The sequence below is a fragment of the Neolamprologus multifasciatus genome, chromosome 14 (genome assembly GCF_963576455.1).
Source record: "Neolamprologus multifasciatus chromosome 14, fNeoMul1.2, whole genome shotgun sequence".
Classification (NCBI taxonomy): domain Eukaryota; kingdom Metazoa; phylum Chordata; class Actinopteri; order Cichliformes; family Cichlidae; genus Neolamprologus; species Neolamprologus multifasciatus.
The window spans coordinates 34,651,247-34,670,867 of NC_140452.1; the positions used below are offsets into that span (position 1 = coordinate 34,651,247).

The 19,621-nt window shown below is 37.5% G+C and overlaps 1 protein-coding gene across 4 annotated transcripts in view; it reads right to left on the reverse strand.

Annotated features, from left to right (window-relative positions):
- The window catches only part of LOC146504500 (chloride channel protein 2-like), a 217,965-nt gene that overhangs the window by 51,007 nt on the left and 147,337 nt on the right, over positions 1-19,621 (reverse strand). For all 4 annotated transcript variants that reach the window (XM_085131423.1, XM_085131419.1, XM_085131421.1 and 1 more), the window contains 2 exons: positions 2,883-2,952; positions 1,658-1,768 (listed from right to left, as the gene is read on the reverse strand). In XM_085131423.1, the coding sequence (XP_084987549.1) occupies positions 1,658-1,768; positions 2,883-2,952 (181 nt within the window). The remainder of the gene's footprint in view (positions 1-1,657; positions 1,769-2,882; positions 2,953-19,621) is intronic.

The following is a 19,621-nucleotide window of genomic DNA, read 5'->3' on the forward strand; positions in this document are numbered from 1 at the left end:
ATTCCACGGTTTGTTCACCAGAGAGTAAAGATCTCAATATTGTTTGTTTAATGTACACTTGTTTAATAAACCATACAGGAAAACTAAAAAAACAAAAGAAAATAAATATTTTGACATTATTAATAAGCTAAAATAATCATTTGCATTAACTAGCTCATTATTATCACTGTCCAGAGGGGGTATTTTTTGGACGTTATATGCGTAATTATTGGTAGTAAACTAGTAGTAGGAAATTATGGCTGTTGATTAACATTTTCCACATATTCTAACAAACTTATAAATGTTTATCACATTACTTTTACAATTCAGTTGCTCTCCTTGTGTTTAACTTACCTTGCTATTTGAATAACAAAGCTGTGACACTATGAGTGCAGTGCATTGTTGATTTAATGACTGTACTAGCACAAACAGGGGTGTGCAGTGTGAGTAAAAGTTGATGAGCAACAGCTGTCATATTTACCATTAACTTTCTATTTATCCTTGTTTAAAAATTGGAACTATTAAAAATTGTAATAAAATTATCGAGTTTCTGGCAGGTTTAAAAATTAAGTAAATACAACCTTTTTTTAAAAAAAAAAAAAAGTACAAATACAACCTGAGATGAACACTAACCTTATATTACACATTGTTTAGTACAGTTCATGGTTCAGGAGCTTGTAGAACAACCTGTAGCAGCAATAACTAATTATTTGCATGGCTATTAGTCTGTCATATTATTTTTTAGCGGGCATTCATGTATGCACAGCTCTCTTAAGGTCCCCAAACAGCATTTTAATCAGGTTAAGGTCTCAGCTTTGACTCTGTCTAGTGGATGCCCAATCCAGTTTGAAACAAGTCTTAGCTGTTGAACACAGCCTCACATTTTTCTCAAAACAAAGACTATGGTGTACAGGAGTTTATGGTCAGCTCAATAACAACCTAGCATTTGTCTAATAAATTATAACATGGGATAATGTGTCATGTTTGGTAGTTCATTTCTCAGAAATCTATACAGACAGACTTAAAATGCAGAGAAACAATACAGTTTCTTATCAATATATTCTTTTAACACTTAAATTATGTTCTTTTAACACTTTTTGTATTCATATATATATTGTTCAAGTACATTATTCAGTCAACACAAAACAAAAATATGCCTTTGCCAAGCAACAAAACAATGTCTGCTTCTTAACAGGACTCCTGGATTGCACATTAGCTTGGATATTCAACTTCCAGACTTTCTAGTGGAATATGAACATCTGACAACACCACTGTGAAGAAATTTGTTGTCTTTTTCAGCTGGTGTCTAAACTGAGGTTTCTTTGTCATGAATGGTCTGGGGATCTTATAAATATAATTTGATTTTGTCTGGAGTACTTGAGTCTGTTCATATTCCGTGTCACCTTTAATCAGGGTCAACTTAAAGCCTTAACTTGGAGCTGAAAAACGGAGCAATTCTGCTACAGGAAATATTTCTGTGCATTCACTTTTATTTCTCTTGCCATCAAAGATGAAAGCCCTTCACAGAAAGCCAAGAAGAAAAATGTGTATATAGGTTTATAATGCAAAGGCTGAATCACAGAGGAATTGTAGAAGCAAACGTCTTTTATTGCAGCAAAAATATGTAGATTAGGATGGAGAGTGAGAGACAGCTGAAAGGTGTGTGTCTTTAACTTACCCACAACAGCATAGCCTCCTGGCACTATGGGGTAGATGGTACCATCTGTGTTAATGCCATCAGGGAACCAGGCAGCCATGCTTTCTCCAACCAGACGACCAAAGGCTGCCCCTGAATTACACAGGGAAACAGAGACACACAATTGAGACAATTACGCAAGTGCAATATTGGTGGTGGCCCAGTAGATGCTGTAACGCCAACCACTAAAACATAAATCCTTAACATAAAACAATGCAAACATCTTTCATACCCTAAAAAGCTAAAAAGTTTTATAGTGAAAGTTTAATAACTGTATTTGATTATGATTTTTTCATTGTTTCCAAATATGAGCAATACACCACTGCTTTGGTGTAAGCACTACTTATTTGAAAAACCTTTCTCTAAATGGAAATGAACCAATTAAAAAAACAAAAACTGTAACAGATTTAACACTGCGCTTAGACCATACGTTGGTATTAAGCCACACCAGGGTATTTAAAAATTATTGATTTTTTCCCCCAACTGTTTTGAAAATACTGTACTGTGCCTTTCTTATACACCAGTACACATGTACTGTACTTTAGGGGTGGTGAACAAGAAAGATGGTTGTCTGACTCTGTGTTAGCACTGCAACATGCTGGTGACCAGTCCGGTGCGTACCCTGCCTCCCACCCTATGACAGTTGGGTTAAGGCTCCACCACCACCCTGAATTGGATGTGGTGTTCCTGGTCAAATGTCAGAAGGATATAAAGTTATGAAGTCAAAAGACATCACCTAATCCTATGTACCATATACCTACAGCGACAATTGCCTCCTCTCTCCTCAACTGAGAGCTGGATATTTGAAATGATTGTTATAGTTGCATCTTTTGTTTGGACAGGAAAGCAGGGTAGCAATTAGACTTAGAATAGCAGATTCAGTGGCAGCAGTTCCAGTGACAGTCTAGAATGCTAATTAGATTGGTCTCATAAGTTTCACTTCCTGCTTAAATAAAGATACTAATAATGCCAAATAAATGCCCAAATTAAATACAATAACATTATTTGTATTTAATTAGTGGCAAACATATATAGTAATTTATAGTACGTTAACATGACTGACTTTCAAAGGATTTATTTTTGTTTGATTTTCTTGGTAAATATGTTAAATTACACAAACGTAATCCTGTAGAGTAGGGTTAAACCTAGGGTTAGGTTTCTTCTGTCCCTTTACACACACAAACACATGTAGTCATTTACTTCTTACCAATGACAAATACTGGCATGAAGGCTCCGGAGGGCACTGGGATAGTGATGGCCAAGGCAGACATCCAGAACTAAGAGGGGAAAATAGAAGCAGATAAAGAAAGAAAAGACATGAAAAGAAATAACAGGGTGGCATTTCAATTAGCTTCAGAGTACCATCCGGTGTGCTCCTCGATGATAGCCAAGCTGAACCCTCTACCAGCAGTGAGGAGGCGACCATGCGAGGCTTATTGCTGAGGTTAGATTGAGCTGTCACTTTCACTCTCCATTTGACAAAGACCCTGAAATAAACCCCTGGGTAATGAGCGGACTCTGCCTATTGGCCGACGGTGCACCAGACGAGCGGAGAGACTGCTAATTAGGAAAGAAACAAAAACGGAAATGTCATCACTGACAATGTGTGAGCATTATTGTCAGGTCTGTGTGTGTGTGTGTGTGTGTGCAAATGTATAAGTGTAGCAAGATGTAGGAAGATGGTTGAACAGAGATGAGTTTTAAAAGGCTATCATACTCACTTATGGAAATAAAAGTCTGCACTGATACCTGGGACATCGTTAAAACGATGATCCACGCTTACTTGACTGGACTCAATATTAGATTAAAAAGTCTTATTAAAATTCCATTTACACTCCACACTACCAGCATAGTATTTATTGGTTCTTTAGTAAAAACTGTCTGATCACTCTTTCCATCCTTGACACTTGAGGTAGTCAAGACTGACTAAGTCAACCTTCAAAGTTAACTCTAACTCAGTTTATTTGTAGAACAAAGTGTATTTTTGAACCTTTTCAATGTCTTAATAAAGAAATCCCCAAAGAGTCAAATCCTCACTTGTTCCCACGGTCGCCAGTTCACACATGAAGGCCATTTGGATCACTTTTGTACTGAAGACCAGTAATCCAAGGTGCATTGAATCATGAGCACCAACATGCTGCACTCTACTCACAACACACACCAAAAGCATCTTCCAAAAATTCAGTCTGTTAAGGCTACAAAACAATCATCTCTCTGACTTGCCCTCAGTGCCAACAGGATTGCTGTGAATCATACACTGGGGAAACCAAACAACTGTTGGTTAAGCGCAAAACAGAAGAGCTACCTCGTCGGGCCACAGCTGTCTACACCTCCGGCCCCGACTCTTGACTCTCAACAATGATGATGTGCACATCCTGGCCAGGGAGCAATGCTGATTTGGGAAATCAAAGAGGCCTAGAAAAGGAACAACCATCATATTTGAAGAGAGATACTCTAGACACCAAACTGACTGCTTATGTAAGAAATTAATTATCTCGAACATGAGTTTTCTAGGAAATGTGAGACTTTGAATGTGAGGCTGAAAAATTGCTTGTACAACACTAAATGCTGGTTGAGGTTGTTTCATTTTCCTTTCAGACAGAAACAGGAGTTTAACAGAGAGTACAAGACACATGTACGAGCTTGTTTCAGCTGAACTGTGTAATGAAAGTTGGGAAGTGCCTTAGAATCAGGTTCCCAGTGAATGAGGGGTAAAAAGGTTTCAGTGCGAGTCTCCCAAGGTCTTGATTATCCAATCCATTAACCTCCTAGGACCTGGCGTCCACATATGTGGACATCACATTTTGGGTTATTTAGATTAAAATACTCAATTTTGCTCTACATGGGACTGATATCCACTTACAAGGACATTATACTGCTACTGTTCTAACAAAATTTTAAAAGAATATCCTCATATGTAGCTCTTATTTTTCTTAAAAACAAAAATAAGGTAAAAAAAAAATCTGGTAATTCTATGTTTTTACATTCATCGGGCCCCAATATACCCAAATATCAAAGAGAAATTAAAAATGAATGTTGTGGAAGAGTTTGGGTCTTAGGAGGTTAAGGTACTAACGAAAAGAAAAGGAAAGAGGATTTGGAGCTAAAGTGCTTTAATAGCCCTTGAATTGAGTAATAAACTAATCGACTGTAAGTAAATCAATTAGTGAGTATTTTAAAAGTTCACATTTTTGAGTAAGTTAAAGCTAAATTGTCAAAACCTTTTCTCCAAATTCTGTAATCATTTAGCATCTGCACAGATAGCATGCTAACTCAAAGCTAGCCAAGAGCAGAGTGATGTTAAAGCTGAGTGCATGAAGACCCCAGCCCAGCAGCCAGAGCCTGAACTTCAACAAGAAACAAGGGCAGTGATGAGCAGCTAGACTGCAGCCTCCGTTTCTACCTGTTCATGTTTCAAAAGTAGAATCACTGGGGTAATTAACTTTGAAGTCTGTTTAGGCTCATTGTCATATAATATCCACTTTCACTGCTACACAGATGACACCCAGCTCTATTTATCTTCCAAACCCACAGCTACTCTCCCACCCACATCCATTTCTGACTGTTTAAGTGAAATCAAGGTTTGGTTTACTCATAACTTTCTCAAACTTTATGGTAATAAAACAGAATTTATTCTAATAGGCACCAAATCAAAACTGACTAAAGTTCTAAAGTCTTTCATTATCCATTGATAACGCTGTTGTCACCCCTTCCCCTGAGGATAAGAGTCTTGGTATCATCCTCGACAGCACTCTTTCCTTCACAACATATATAAATAATATCACTCGGTCTTCTTATTTTCATCTTCGTAATATTAACCACCTTCATCCTTCACTCACTCCAAACAGTACCGCCATATTTGTACTGCTTTTGTCACATCTCGTCTAGACTACTGCAATTCTCTTCTCTATGGTCTACCTCAGGGGTAGGCAACGCCAGGCCTCGAGTGCCGATGTCCTGCAGGTTTTAGATCTCACCCTGTGTCAACACACCTGAATCAAATGACTAGTTCATTACCAGCCCCCTGGAGAACTTCAAGACATGTTGAGGAGGTAATTTAGCCATTTAAATCAGCTGTGTTTGATCAAGGACACATCTAAAACCTGCAGGACACCGGTACTCGAGGCCTGGAGTTGCCTACCCCTGGTCTACCTCATAAGCCTCTCCATAGACTGCAGTTAGTTCAAAATACAGCTGCTCATATTATATGAAAAATTTGATCTTCTGAACATATAACACCTGTTCTAACACAGCTTCATTGGCTTCCAGTTCACCTCCAAGTCAATTTCAAGATCCTGCTTCTTACTTAAAAAGCGCTTCAAAACCTTGCGCCTCCATATTTACCTGACCTTCTCCACATGTTCTCACCCCTACGTACACTCCGCTTTTCTTCAGCTTCCCTTCTGTCTGTTCCACCTGCTCACCTGACTACAATGGGACTGACTACCGAAACTTTGGAATGCACTTCCACCAGATCTCCGGGCTATTAACTCTGTTTTTAAATCACATCTTAAAACCTATGTATTCAGAATTGCATACCCTTCATCACTTTTCTGTCTTAGTCCATTTTTTATTTTGTTTAGCTTTTATGCTGTCATACTTGTACATACATACTTTTTATTTTTGTTTACCTTGTTTTTTTTATTTTGTTGTAATAATGTAAGGTGACCTCAAGGGTCTTTAACCTACTAGGACCTGGCGTCCACATATGTGGACTTCACATTCTGGGTTATTTAGGCCAAAATACTCAATTTTGCTCTACATGGGTGTGATATCCACTTACGAGGACATTATACTGCTACTGTTCTATCAAAATTTTAAATGAATACCCTAATATGTGGCTCTTATTTTTCTTAAAAACAAAAATAATGTAAAAAAAAAAAATCTGGTAATTCTTTGCTTTTACATTCATTGGGCCCCAATATGCCCAAATATCAAAGAGAAATTAAAAATGCATGTTGTGGAAGAGTTCGGGTCTTAGGAGGTTAAATGTACCAATAAATAAAATATATTATAATTATTTTTGATTTGTGTTAATACATAAAAACTAAAAGATCCTGTCTGTGTCCTCATTAGGACAGAGATTTGTGTTGGTGTGTAGGACTCTAACCTCAGGACTATATTGTTAACTGGTGAGAAGTTTGAGATGTATTTCTCTTTAGCTAGAAACACAAATTTTCTGTTCCTTTTTCCATTACTCTCACCAAATTAGAAACGGATCCTGTTTCAGTAATAAAAAGCTTTTAATATAAAGATGCAGCATGAAAGGGTCAGGCACCATAAAGCAACTTAATAGATATGTACTTAAATGAAAATAGGTCTAGACTGGCTCTCTGAGCTAAAAATTAGCCATCAGTTAGAAGTGTGAGTAGAAATAGAGATTATAAGAGACAATGTTTATGCTCAAAGTATCCTGAATAGAAATATTTAGGCCAATTCAGTTATGGCAAAGATAGTGGTTATTACACCAATTTAACAGCTGTAACAAAAAACATGGCAAACAACATTCAAATTTAGGGTCATTTTAGACTGCTGATCAGAAAAAAAAAATCAGTCTAAAATGGATCAATAGTGCAATTAGAGATAATTTTTCATGATGTTACCTTTAAATAGGCCAGTACTATTAATTGGCACGTATTCTTCGACACGGAGCAGGTAATGTATTGAGCACAGGCTTATATTTTCGGTGTTTGCATGCACAGAATGAGACACATGAATCAGTGTATTGTACAAGCCATTACACAAACCTCATCACTGTAATAATCTCATGGTTTCAAATAGACTTTTTAATTACACTCATTGCTCCGTCGCTCTCTCTCCCTTTTCTGCTCCCTCTGCTCCAACTATAGTTAGCTGTAATTAAGGCTGGCTGCCATGGTGACGTAATGGATCTCCTTCTGTGACCCTAAACTGCCGCCGCTTTCGCACCCCGTACAAACACACATATGTGCGTAGGTGTTCACACACACTATAACACGGACTCAGCGAAGAGAATCAGGCTAAAACACAGTCACACACACAGTTACAAAACACAAAATAGGCCTCATGGGAAAATGAAGACAGCAGTGTGAAATAATCTTTAGACTTGCCTTCCTCTCGCATTCTTTCTCTTCCACCTAGACAGTAAAACTAGAATAAGTGTTGGGAACTTTTAAAAGATCTGAGAACTCATAAGAAGAGGCTTAACTTTATTAGACGCCATGAACTCCCAGGAAAGCAGTACACAAGAAGGCGAGTGTGTCCTCGGGTATGTGTGGGTTATATCGTCAATCCTGAGGCCACACTGATCTGAGAGGAGTCCACTGTTACCGGGTTGTTAAACTACAGGTAGACCTTCACGCACCTTGTATTTTATGATGCTCAGAAACACTGTGCCCATTGTTGTGTTACTTTAACCCTTTAAGACTTACCATAGAACCAAGTCCGCCAGAGCTTATATTATATTTTTACATGCTGTAGTGCCATTCTTGGGAGCATTTCAAGTGGATATACATCAATACAACCATTATAGCCCAAATTTTAATAATATGTCTGCATTAAGTGCATAGTAATTACATAAATTGCAAAAAAGTGCAATAAACTACAAAACAATTTAAAAATTGTTAAATTTCTCTAACTAGAAATATAAGAGGCTTATCCCTCAAAACTGTAAATACAAAAAAGTTGCACAAAATAGTTTCCCACCACAGGAAATTTATTTTGAGTGTCTTCATAGTTTTATTTTTGAAATACACCAATTTTTATATACTGCAGGAAAAACGAAAATACATATCATAATGCAAATTTGCCAAAAAAAAAACAGCATGTGCATCAAAATAAACTATTTCCAACAGTGCAATATGAGTCCTAAGCATCCCAGAAACGACACAGAAAGTCATAAAGTCAAACATAACTTTTAAAAACACCAGTATAGGCTCATAAGGCCCTGATAGTAAAAAACTACATTTCCGCAAAATCACGTCACTTCCGGTTTCGGGCAGGTCATGGCGGACATGCGACAGTTCGTGCTGATGGACATAGGAAGTGTTACGAACAGCTGATCGGATCGGTAAAGCGTGTTTCTGGAATATTATGTTTTTGTTGCTGCAAGTGCTTTTTACGCAGTTTTTGCAAAGCTATATGTGGAAGGAAACTGTGACTTAGGACAAGCTGGTGGCATAAGATGTAAGTACAACTCCTCAGGTTTCATATGCAAAAAAAATTATTGCACTAGCTTATGTGGTTGCAGTGCTACCGGGATTTAAAAATAGTTACGCAAAACAGCGTGCCCGCTCTGACCGGCTTTAAAGGGTTAAAAAAAAAGTAATTCTTATCTCATCTTTGGCTCACAATAAAGGCCCGTAAATAAACAAATAGAAACTCAACATAAATTGTGTACAATTTACTCTAAAATCATAATACTTGTGACTGATTTTTGGTACTAAAAAGTAAGAGTCTGGAATTAGAAAATGTAGTAAGTTTGGTGGATATTTGGCATTTTAAAAAGTTCAGCAGAAAATCTTGTTTGTTTTTATTAAACAAACACAACAATGAGAAAGTGAATGCAGACAATTGTGTTACAAAAATCAAATCTAAAATTTTAAACAATTTCTTGCTTTCTAAATTCCACTTCAAATTATACTGATTAAGTGTCAGAAACAGTTCAATCTTGATGACTAATAACTAAAATTATTCAACCCAAGACGTTTTTTGTGATAACACCATAATTAAGGTTGCACAAAACCAGTTGGGTTAATTTGTAATAAAGTAATCATGGTCATAGAGTATGACCATAAGTAATCCCTGACATTTAGAATTTATTTTGGTAACAAAATGAATATTTGTTATTTATGTCTATAATCAGTAAAGTTTGTTTTGTGTTGACCCATCCATCCACCTCAGCCTCACTCAATAAGCACTTTGTCATTCTGCTTTGAGGATGCTCCACCTTTCTTCTTACAATAATAACTAAACAACTTGCTATGTCAACCCCATGGGAGCCTTTCTGCGTGGAGTTTGCATTTCCCATTTCCCTGGGTTTCCTATGGGTGCTCTATCTTCCAGCCTGAGTCCAAAGACACGTGTTAAACTAACTAGTGGTTCCAAGTTGAACATATGAGACAGATAAAATGTTTTGAATGAAGCACAAAGTTTTCAGTGAGCAGTAAGAAAGAAAAAAGTGCTGTGTCAACATTTACATACATTAATCTGTGTTTTGTTTTTCACCTTAATGTCAACATTAATTAATTTGGTGTGCTTTCTTATGTTCATCTTGTAAGACACACTCATTTTCTGAACCATAAAGGATAAAGATGTTCACATTTAAATTTAGATATTTTACTCTTAGGGCATTTTAGCACTTATGATTAAAAATTAATATTTTTGTGCAAGTAATATTTTTTGGAGACACCCAGTCAAAAAAGATACTAATATTGTGAAAAATAAGATGTCATTTGCAAATAGACTTTCAGCAGTTCTGTTGAGAATCTAAACCAGCAGCCTGTTTACTCATAGTAACATGGTCAAAAACACTTGACTGTGGCAGGAGGCTGCAAGCACTGTATTCTCCAGCCTTATAGGATGGAAACCTCAATTATAGCAACTGAACTGATGTCTGCAAAGTAATAGCTGCCAATGGGCACTCCTTCAGGTGGCTTGGAGCTAGTTGTTGCACTTGGGGGCATAAACTAATAGACAGGATACTCCTGGCTGTAAATATGGCTCCATGGGAATTAATGCTACATTATCGTGTCCACATTTGTAATACCATATTGTATAAATATTTGCAAGCAAGTAAAATATATTTTTATATAGAAATCCTACTTTAAATGCTTCAATATTGTAATCTATGGACTTTCAAGTTGCAACTATTTCCTAGTAGTACACCAATGCTGTACTAGAAATACAGTTTGTAGGCAAAAATGAGTTTGTATTTTCTGCCTTCATAATTACATCAGCTTTCACGAGAACCCAGACACCACTGGGAGAAATAGCCCCAAACCATGACAGTGTCTCATTGGTTTTACAGATGACTGTAGACACTGTTGTACCTTTCTCCTCTTTCTTTTTAAAAATGCCACTGAGACAACAACAAAAAAACAAAAAAAAAATACAGATGCATCTCTCAGGGCCTGTGTCAGCTCTTTGCTAGTTGTTGTTTAACACTGGATGCATCACCACCTGGTACGGCAACAGCACCGCTTACAACCGCAAAGCTCTCCAGAGAGTAGTGCGGTGTGCTGAAAGAATAATTGGAGGTGAGCTTCCCTCCCTCCAGAAGATCTACAGGAAGCGCTGCCTGAGGAAAGCGGGGAGGATCATCAAGGACTCCAGTCACTCCAGCCTTAAACTGTTCAGACTGCTTCCATCAGGAAGGAGGTTCTGCAGCATCCGGTCCCGTACCAGCAGACTGAGAGACAGCTTTTTCCACCAGGCCATCAGACTGCTGAACACTTCATAGACACCTCACTCATAGTGAGGTGTCTATGAACTTCAACATTATGCACTCCACACTGTATATAAATGCCACTTGTTTTGCACAATATCCAACTACCAACCTCTGTATATTTTATTTTTACTCTTTACACTTTATTTAATTTGTAAAACATGTACACACACACACACACACACACACACACACACACACACACACACACACACACACACACACACACACACTTAGTATACACATTCAGGAACATGCATACACTCTCATATTGTACATTTATTTATTACTCTCAGATTTAGCCATTCTTATATTTGCTTGTTCTTATCTTATTGTACTTTGTACACCTCTGTTGCTTGTGAAGCTCGCACACAAGAATTTCACTCACATGTACTGTACCAGTGTACCTGCACATGTGATGTGAAAATAAAAGTGATTTGATTTGATTTAGTAGTTTGCACTTTCCTTAAATCTTTTTAAACTAATACTTACTATACATGACATTTCTCTGTAGTTTCCTTTGAATACCTTTGTCTATCGTCTGGTTAAGGTTGATTCTACACCATCACTACCACAACAAATGCTAATGCTGATGATATGCAATGCCATCTTCATCAGTAAAAACTTCCTGATGCTCAGTTTCATTCATTATTATCAATTATACTGCATTTCTCATAAAAACGTGGGGGAACAGCAAGTTCCTCTAACTATGCTACATTACATCAGCTACATTCAACATCCTGCTGGACCTAAGACAGTTTGTACATAATTAATGGTATATAACTAATTAGAGAATTAATCAACATGGTCTGATAAGTCAAGTCTGACTGTGTGTGTGTGTGTGTTTAGTTTAGCTGTAACCCTACCCTGCTCTAACACTTACTGCCAAAGGTTCTAAGGTTTTTGAGCCAAAGTGTGCAGAGAATAAAGCAAATGGATAGTTTTTAATTTGACGTAGTACGACCATATAATTGAGAGCCGATTGTTTTAGAGGAGACACATTAGCATTTCCGAACATATCCCTCTACCCTTTATTTGCTCTATTACTATTTATGTCCTCTTATCTATTGCTCTATCCAATTCTTTGCTGAAGCAATGACTCGCTTCCCCCTGAAGGAGTCATTAATGTTTCATCTAATCTAATCTAACGTAATCTAGTAGATGTACATCTCGCAGAGGTAGTTCACGACCATGAAGATTTATGAGGATCTCTGACCTCAAACTGAAAGAGGACTTTGATAAGCAGTGGAAGGCAGCAATCTTAAGACCTGAAAATCAAGCTGGTACTGTTTGGGTTATTGGTTTAAACCGCTGCAAATTCAAGTGGAACAAGTGATCAAGGAAACCACTTGCATGAAATCTTTCCTTATTAAAATCCAATTAGAAAATTCTTAATGAACCTTGTGAATTTTGACAGTAGCTTTAATGAGTCTTAAAAGTTCTAAAGCTGCTTCAGGGCTATACTATTTTAGGAGAAAGCATCATTTGTTAATATACGCAACTGAGATTTAATCAGTGTATAATATTAGCTTTGTGCTTGCTCAACAAAATTCTGAACAGCTGCCTTTTAAAAAAAAATAATGCGCCTTAGTTATCACGCCACTGATGTAATAGGCTTTATGTGAAAATGAACGATTAACCGAATCAGCAGTAAAGTGTAAAAGTAGGCCAGAACGTCAAATATAGACATCTACCCCCCAAAGGTTGTCTTTTCAGGACATACTTATGTTTTGCCTTTCACTGTAACATAGCTAATACTTTGACATTAGATGACAAACATAACTACATGTTGAATAAAAATGCTCTGTCAAACCTTTTAAAGCAATTCTAGATTAATTAAATGTATTTTAGGCATTTTGAGTCTGTAAAACAGTGTTCATGGTGACAAACAGATTTTACATGATGCTGCAAGCTTGGATCATGAAAAAAAAAAAATTCTAAATGCACAAAAACTGGCCAAAGACAGAACTTTTCTTGTATTTCTTATATATGGGTTTGTGTGGCTCTTGCAAGAGCTCATTTTTGGCATGATGCCTACTTACTAAAGACACTGTTGAGGCCTTTTGGTGTTGCTGGCCAGTGCATTCATTCTTTCTCAACAATTTACCAGATTGATGATTTGGCTACTGCCAAAGTTTTTGCTCTCTCTCTCTGACTGGGTTATTTAGGTTTTTTTTGTAGCCAAGTGACAGCCTCCCTCAACTGTGTTGACATTTCTTAGGGGGATGATATTTAAAATTACAGTGGCAATCTATAAATTGAACTACTGAAATCAACTTCAAATAGAAGTCAGTTAGATAGATGTCTGCTTCATATTTGATGAAATATCAAATGAACGGGTTTCACCTAGTTGTGAAACTACCTGTCAGTAAACTGTCAAATAACTTTTGAGCCTCTGAAAATAAGAGATTTTGTATAAAAATGGCCAAAATTCCTAAAAGGTTTGTGCAAATTTCAACTAAACCTATAAGTCAGCATTTCAATTACATATTGCATAAAGCTACTTCAAAATATATTGTATAGTGTATGTGTAATAAACAAATGTATGTATTTGTATATGACACATATGGTTATTTTGGTCATATTGCAGCAGACATACTAGATAGTCTCTTGTATATCTGTATTTCATTTACTAGTAATAGCTATTACCATCTGGAACCTCTACTGACAATGCTTTGCCAAAATTAAAATCTGATTTTTCTTTTTTTCCAGAAGGCTTTCATTAAAATTGAGCTCTCTCTGAAGCTAGAGAAGAGTAATAACATACTCTCTACCAGATCCCACATGAAAAAACCCTCTACATTTCCCTTTCAGTCAAATAAGGGGCTCAAATAAAAGCCTTCCCATCTTGCACCTGCATATCTGGTTAGATGATCAAGTTGCTATTACAACTCATGCTGAGGAGCTGCATAAGAAGCTTTAAATAATTAGGTTTCTTGCTGCCAACACGATTAAGCCCCTGCATGCTGTCATAGCTCTCTTAGAATTAGATTTTTTTTTCCTTTTTACCAAATTATTTTTTAAACTAATACCATGCTAATCATCATCACTTTTAAAACTTGGATTTTCAAGAACCCTTGGATATCCCATTTATGAATTACAGAACCTCAGTAGTTTTAGAATATTTTGTGCCAATGGTGCACTAAAGAGGAAGCTAAAATGAAAACATAATCTATTGCTTTGCTATAAGCTTCATTAGCACTACCTTGTTGCACTTTCAATCAGTCATGGTGTCTCTGGTTCAGACTGTATGCCAGGTTTGTCCCACTTTTCTCAGAAGAGTTGTTGGGTTTCCAAGCACCTCTTTGGCCTGTGTCCCCAGTAAGATTAGTCAGCTGCTCCACACATGTGATGCACTTGGGTAGAAGGCTGTTTACCTCCTTGGCCTGAAATGAGTAGCTTCCACAATGCTTTTCTTCGTTTTTCTTCAGTTGGCGGGGTTTTTTCTGGTTTTTATTCGTTTGCCAGTTATTTGTGGTTTGTTCCACACAAAAATGATCAGTTTTCCTTCCTCGCAAGTTTTTTCCACTTTCCTTGCTATCAATCACACTTTTAGGTGTCACACTGGGAAATGAACTTTTCTAATGTGCCACATAAGAAACTGTTGTAGAGGGCCGCACCAATAAGCTTTTAAAGAACTGAGTTCAGCTTCTTGTTCAGTCCCAGTTTCTTATGTGCCCCCACTCATTCCCCACCTTTGCTCTGGGTAACTTGAAACTGAAAGGTGTCTGTAACTTGCATAGTAATTTGAAAAAGTTACACATTGCAGTTACATATTGTGATAATACCTTATACTCAATACAAAATCCACTGATCCGCCTTAAAGGTGGAACAGACTACATCAGGTCACACCTTCAGTTTTTTTGTCCTTGAGTAAATAACTGCTAGTAAAGTACAGCCAACCCAAGCTTTGGTCCCAGTTGGTTCCCCCTGATTAAATTAAGTTATATATCTATTCATAAGAGCACAAGACTCACAATTCTTGCACCTTGTGTTGAGACCGATTTTGATTGATGTTTCTTTGACTAAATGATGGAAAACAATGAAATCAGGAGAACAGGAGCAGGCAGACAGAGTGAAGGATAGTCAAGTCAAGGGTATCAGTTATGACGCACTATCCAGGACATTTATACTCTAATTTGTCAGTCATCTGGGAGCCCTCTGTGCTTGCATGTGTGTGTCACATTCAGAGGACAGTCTGTCGCCCAGGGGCCTCATGGGACCCTCGGGGGCCCTTCTTCTATTCCCACTCCAATTACAGTCCCGCCAGCTCTCTGTCACTGACGCACACACACCAACAGATAACAAAGGACTCGCGCAGGCTGGAGGACACATACCTATATTAATAAACTCATCTCTTCCTGAGAGCTGTTGATGTGCATAATTGCACACCACTAAAAATAGCATTTAACTACAAAGCATTTGTGTGTGTGTGTGTGAGTGAGAGAGAGAGAGAGAGAGTGAGAGAGAGACTTGAATGTTATCAGCACTGCACCTCACAACAACAGCAATTCAGCCTTTTCTTGAGGAACTTTCTTTAACTTCCTGTCTTGTCTTGTACTGATCTGCATGATTCAGATACACATACAGCAGCTTCACCGGCTGACCAGCTGCTGGAACTGTCTGACACTAAACATTTTATCGGCACCTTGGCTTTCAGAAGTTCAGCTGCTGAATTCGGTCTTCCTGAAGTTTCGACATGAAAAGACGCAACGAGACAAGATGGCTGCCAAGTTGAATAAAAGAACCCTTCATTACAGAGCGGGAGAGGGAGAGGGAGCAATCTCTCCTTTGAAAGTCACCAGGCTGAATCCAGTAAAACCAAAGGCTGTAATTAGACAGAGCCATTACAGTCTCACTTTGAATGTTGTGTGTGCGCAAGTGTTGTATTATGTTCTGGTGTGGATGTATGGACTGTAATTGTGTGTAAAAGGAAGACCAAGTGTGTGCATCCATACAGACAGATGTTAAAATGCCCAATGAGATTTTGCAGGGGAGTGATTTAGTTAGAAATGTTTTGGTGTGTGTATGTGTGCGCATGTGTGCGTGCATGTTATGCTTATCCTATATGTGACCTACAGGAAATGCTGCATATTTGGTAACCTTATACATGCCCAGAAGATGCGCATAGGCACACCTACACATGAGGTGGACGTCACGCTGAGAGGAATGATGCTGAAAGACTTTTGATAAAGGATAGCAGCCTTGAGGCGACATTTGTTGTGATTTGGCGCTATATAAATAAAATTGAATTGAAATTGAATTGAATAGGACAGAATCTGACACACACACAAACACAGACACACACAGGAATAAGACAAGTTAGTGGTTTTAAGCAAGAGACAACGGAATCAAACTCACTCTATAAACTGATTCAAAATCGGGATTTGACTGTGCTTTGTTCACAGAGACCAGAAAAACAGCTGTGAGAGACATTTGCTATTATGCTGTTGAGAAACAATGATCGTGAGTCAGTTTCTGGCACTGCTGTTACATGGTGCACATCATCAATCTCTTTGCTTACATAACTTTGACACCGGAGCTCAGGTAAGTGTTGGGTTCCTGTTTCACCGAGTGTCTTTAACCAAATTTTGTAGGACAATGCGCTTGGCTGTAATTCAGCTTTCACAACTTTGCCATTTTATGAAGGGCAGTTTGTGTTTGTTTTTGTGACAAAAGGGAAGCCTAGAGGGCCATTTGTTTACTTTATGAGTTTAATTTAGATGATTTTATGGCAATGAATTTCAAAGGACCCATTTGTAGGATTTGAAATATTAAAAAAAAAGTGATGATTCATAGTGGAAGAACATTGAAACACAGAGAGGCGTGCTGAAACGTAACAGATGCATCAATAAATAATAAAGTATCTGCAAAGAGACTTTGAAATAAGGGTAATACCTGCAGGATGAGCACTTGTGACCATAACAACATGGTTATAGTCTGAATAGTGGTGTAAAAGTTCCATAAAGCAAAAATGACTCACAAGTTACGGAGTGCATGAAAATTATAGGCTGGGGAAGCTTTTTCTTCAGCCTTTTAAAAAAGAAAAAAATATTCCTAATACCAAAAATAAACATTTCTGGGTAACTTTCACAATATCTCAGGTTAACTGAACAATAATTAATATTGTCAATGTTTAATCGACAATGCTGAAAAACTCTAAAACAGACTGGTGACTTGCCCAGGGGGTGCTCCACTTTTTGCCCTATGATAGCCAAGTTAGCCTCCAGACCTCCCAAGGCAAAAGAATGTGGCCCATTATGAATATATAAATAAAAAAAACATATATTAAAAATACATTATATTTTTATGTTTAGAGAAGTACACAAACAATTTAAAGTTCATTATTCTAATATGTAACATGAGCTGGATTTAACATTTTGTGGATAATGGTTATTATAATAATGTTCACACAGCTGTCAAACTGCAAAGTCTATAAATAGACAGCTTCTTATATTGCACTGATATTTAAGGATGTTTAATTGCATATCAGTTTCATTTACACAGAGAAGCAGGAGTTGTTAAATGACGCTCTGAAATGGTCATCGATATAAAATTAGACTTCACTAATGTGTGGCTAATGTCCAGTGTTATTATCTAAAGTGTGTTAATGCTTTGTTAATTATCTACCTCCACCTGAGCCAGGTACCAGGTAAAGTCACATGACTCCTCAGCAGAGATGGGCAGTAACGCGTTACTTGTAATGCGTTACTGTAATCCGATTACTTTTTTCAAGTAACGAGTAAAGTAAGGGATTACTATTGCAAAAACGGTAATTAGATTACCGTTACTTTCCCGTAGGAACGCTGCGTTACTGCGTTACTAAAACCGTGATTTTTTTGCTAGAATGTCTCATGACAGTGACGTAAGCGAGTGCGACATTCGTGACAACAGCTGTGTGCAGATCAACAATGGATCATATATTGAGTGCGGAGAGAGTATGAGCGTGCAGCGTTTAAAGCGTGGAAGTACTGACCTTACTTTGAGTTTGACTCCATAAAAAGTGACAAAAACATTAGCGTCCGTTGTGCGTGGGAAGAAAACTTCTTTTTACACCGAAAAAACCCCTAAACAAGCACAGAGTGCTCTATGACGTAATGGGAAATTCACAGAGAAACTCGCGGATTCTTCAACTGACCGCTGCAGCACACCTGCACCAGAGCACACCTCCGCCTGCGCCACTCCTGCTTTACAGGTGAAAATAGAGCAACAGGACCGCTAGTCTTTGACTTTATTTATTTTCTGCTGTGTTTTACTTGCAATTATTTGAAAGACTGAGTGTAAACACAAAAAATATTTTATTTTATGTGCTGGAATGTGCAGAAAATAGGTTTAAATATTAAACTAATTTCTTCAAGTCAGAGAATGGTGCATATAATTTAATTTTTGCTTGATGCATAAAGTTAAAAGATTAAAACTGATAAAACAAGTTTTAAAAAAAAGACTTTTCCATTTGATTACATTTTGTATGATGAATTATGCAGAAAAAGTAGAATTGGGATGAAAGATCTATCACTTTATCACCTATTCAGGTTGTAAATCGTGTTTTTAAAAAGTAACTAAGTAATTAATTACTTTTGAAAATAAGTAATCAGTAAAGTAACGGGATTACTTTTTGGGGGAAGTAATCAGTAATTAGTTACTGATTACTTTTTTCAAATAACTTGACCAACACTGCTCCTCAGTACTTCCCTGATTTTCGGGGTGTTTTTTGTTTCTGTTGTTTAGGAAGGCAACTTTCTGTTTCTTTTTTAATATTGTGTGTTATTATTGACCTCCCCAGTGGATTGCACAGCTGTGTAGCTTTGCTGTGAATAGACTCATGTCATGTACAGTAACAGCTATTCAGATTTAAAAAGCTACATTTAAAAAAAGTCCCCCCAAATCCCCCTCGCAGGCACCCTCTCATATACTCCCCTACACATTACTCAACTCCACTCTACTTGGCACCCACTCCTACTTCTGTGTGAAGTCTACTTGCTGTATGAAGCCCACAACACACTCAGTGTTTTTGTATTGGAAAAGGACATTTCATTTCAGCTGAGCAGTGCAGCCCAATAAGTAGAGGTTACATAAAAAGCCAGACAAGCGGCCCTGTGTTCTTAAACAGGCAGGATGGTGGAGCACAGAACGACCAAACTCATTTCTGTTTTTTCTTGTTACTGAGCACTAGAAAAAAAAAACAGGAGAATGGGCGGTAAAGGAGATAAATGAATACACACTAACTGTTCAGCTTCTTGAGTTCATAGAGGCCAGGAGTGCAGAACCTTCATTCCACCACACTCGGCCCTCTCTCAAACTTAGGAGTTGAGCCAAGTTCAAGAACTGGTACTTTGTCTACATATGTCATCTCAGTAAAACCTTTTTTTTTTTTTAAATATACATTTTTCTAGAGATGGGTGTTGCATTTTTTCCACACCTCTTTGCTGCAACATGAGTCACTTAAAATTAAATCTATGGGACAATCAGAACAGTGGATGTGCTAGAACAACGGCAAACCCAGAGAGCACCGAATGTACTGA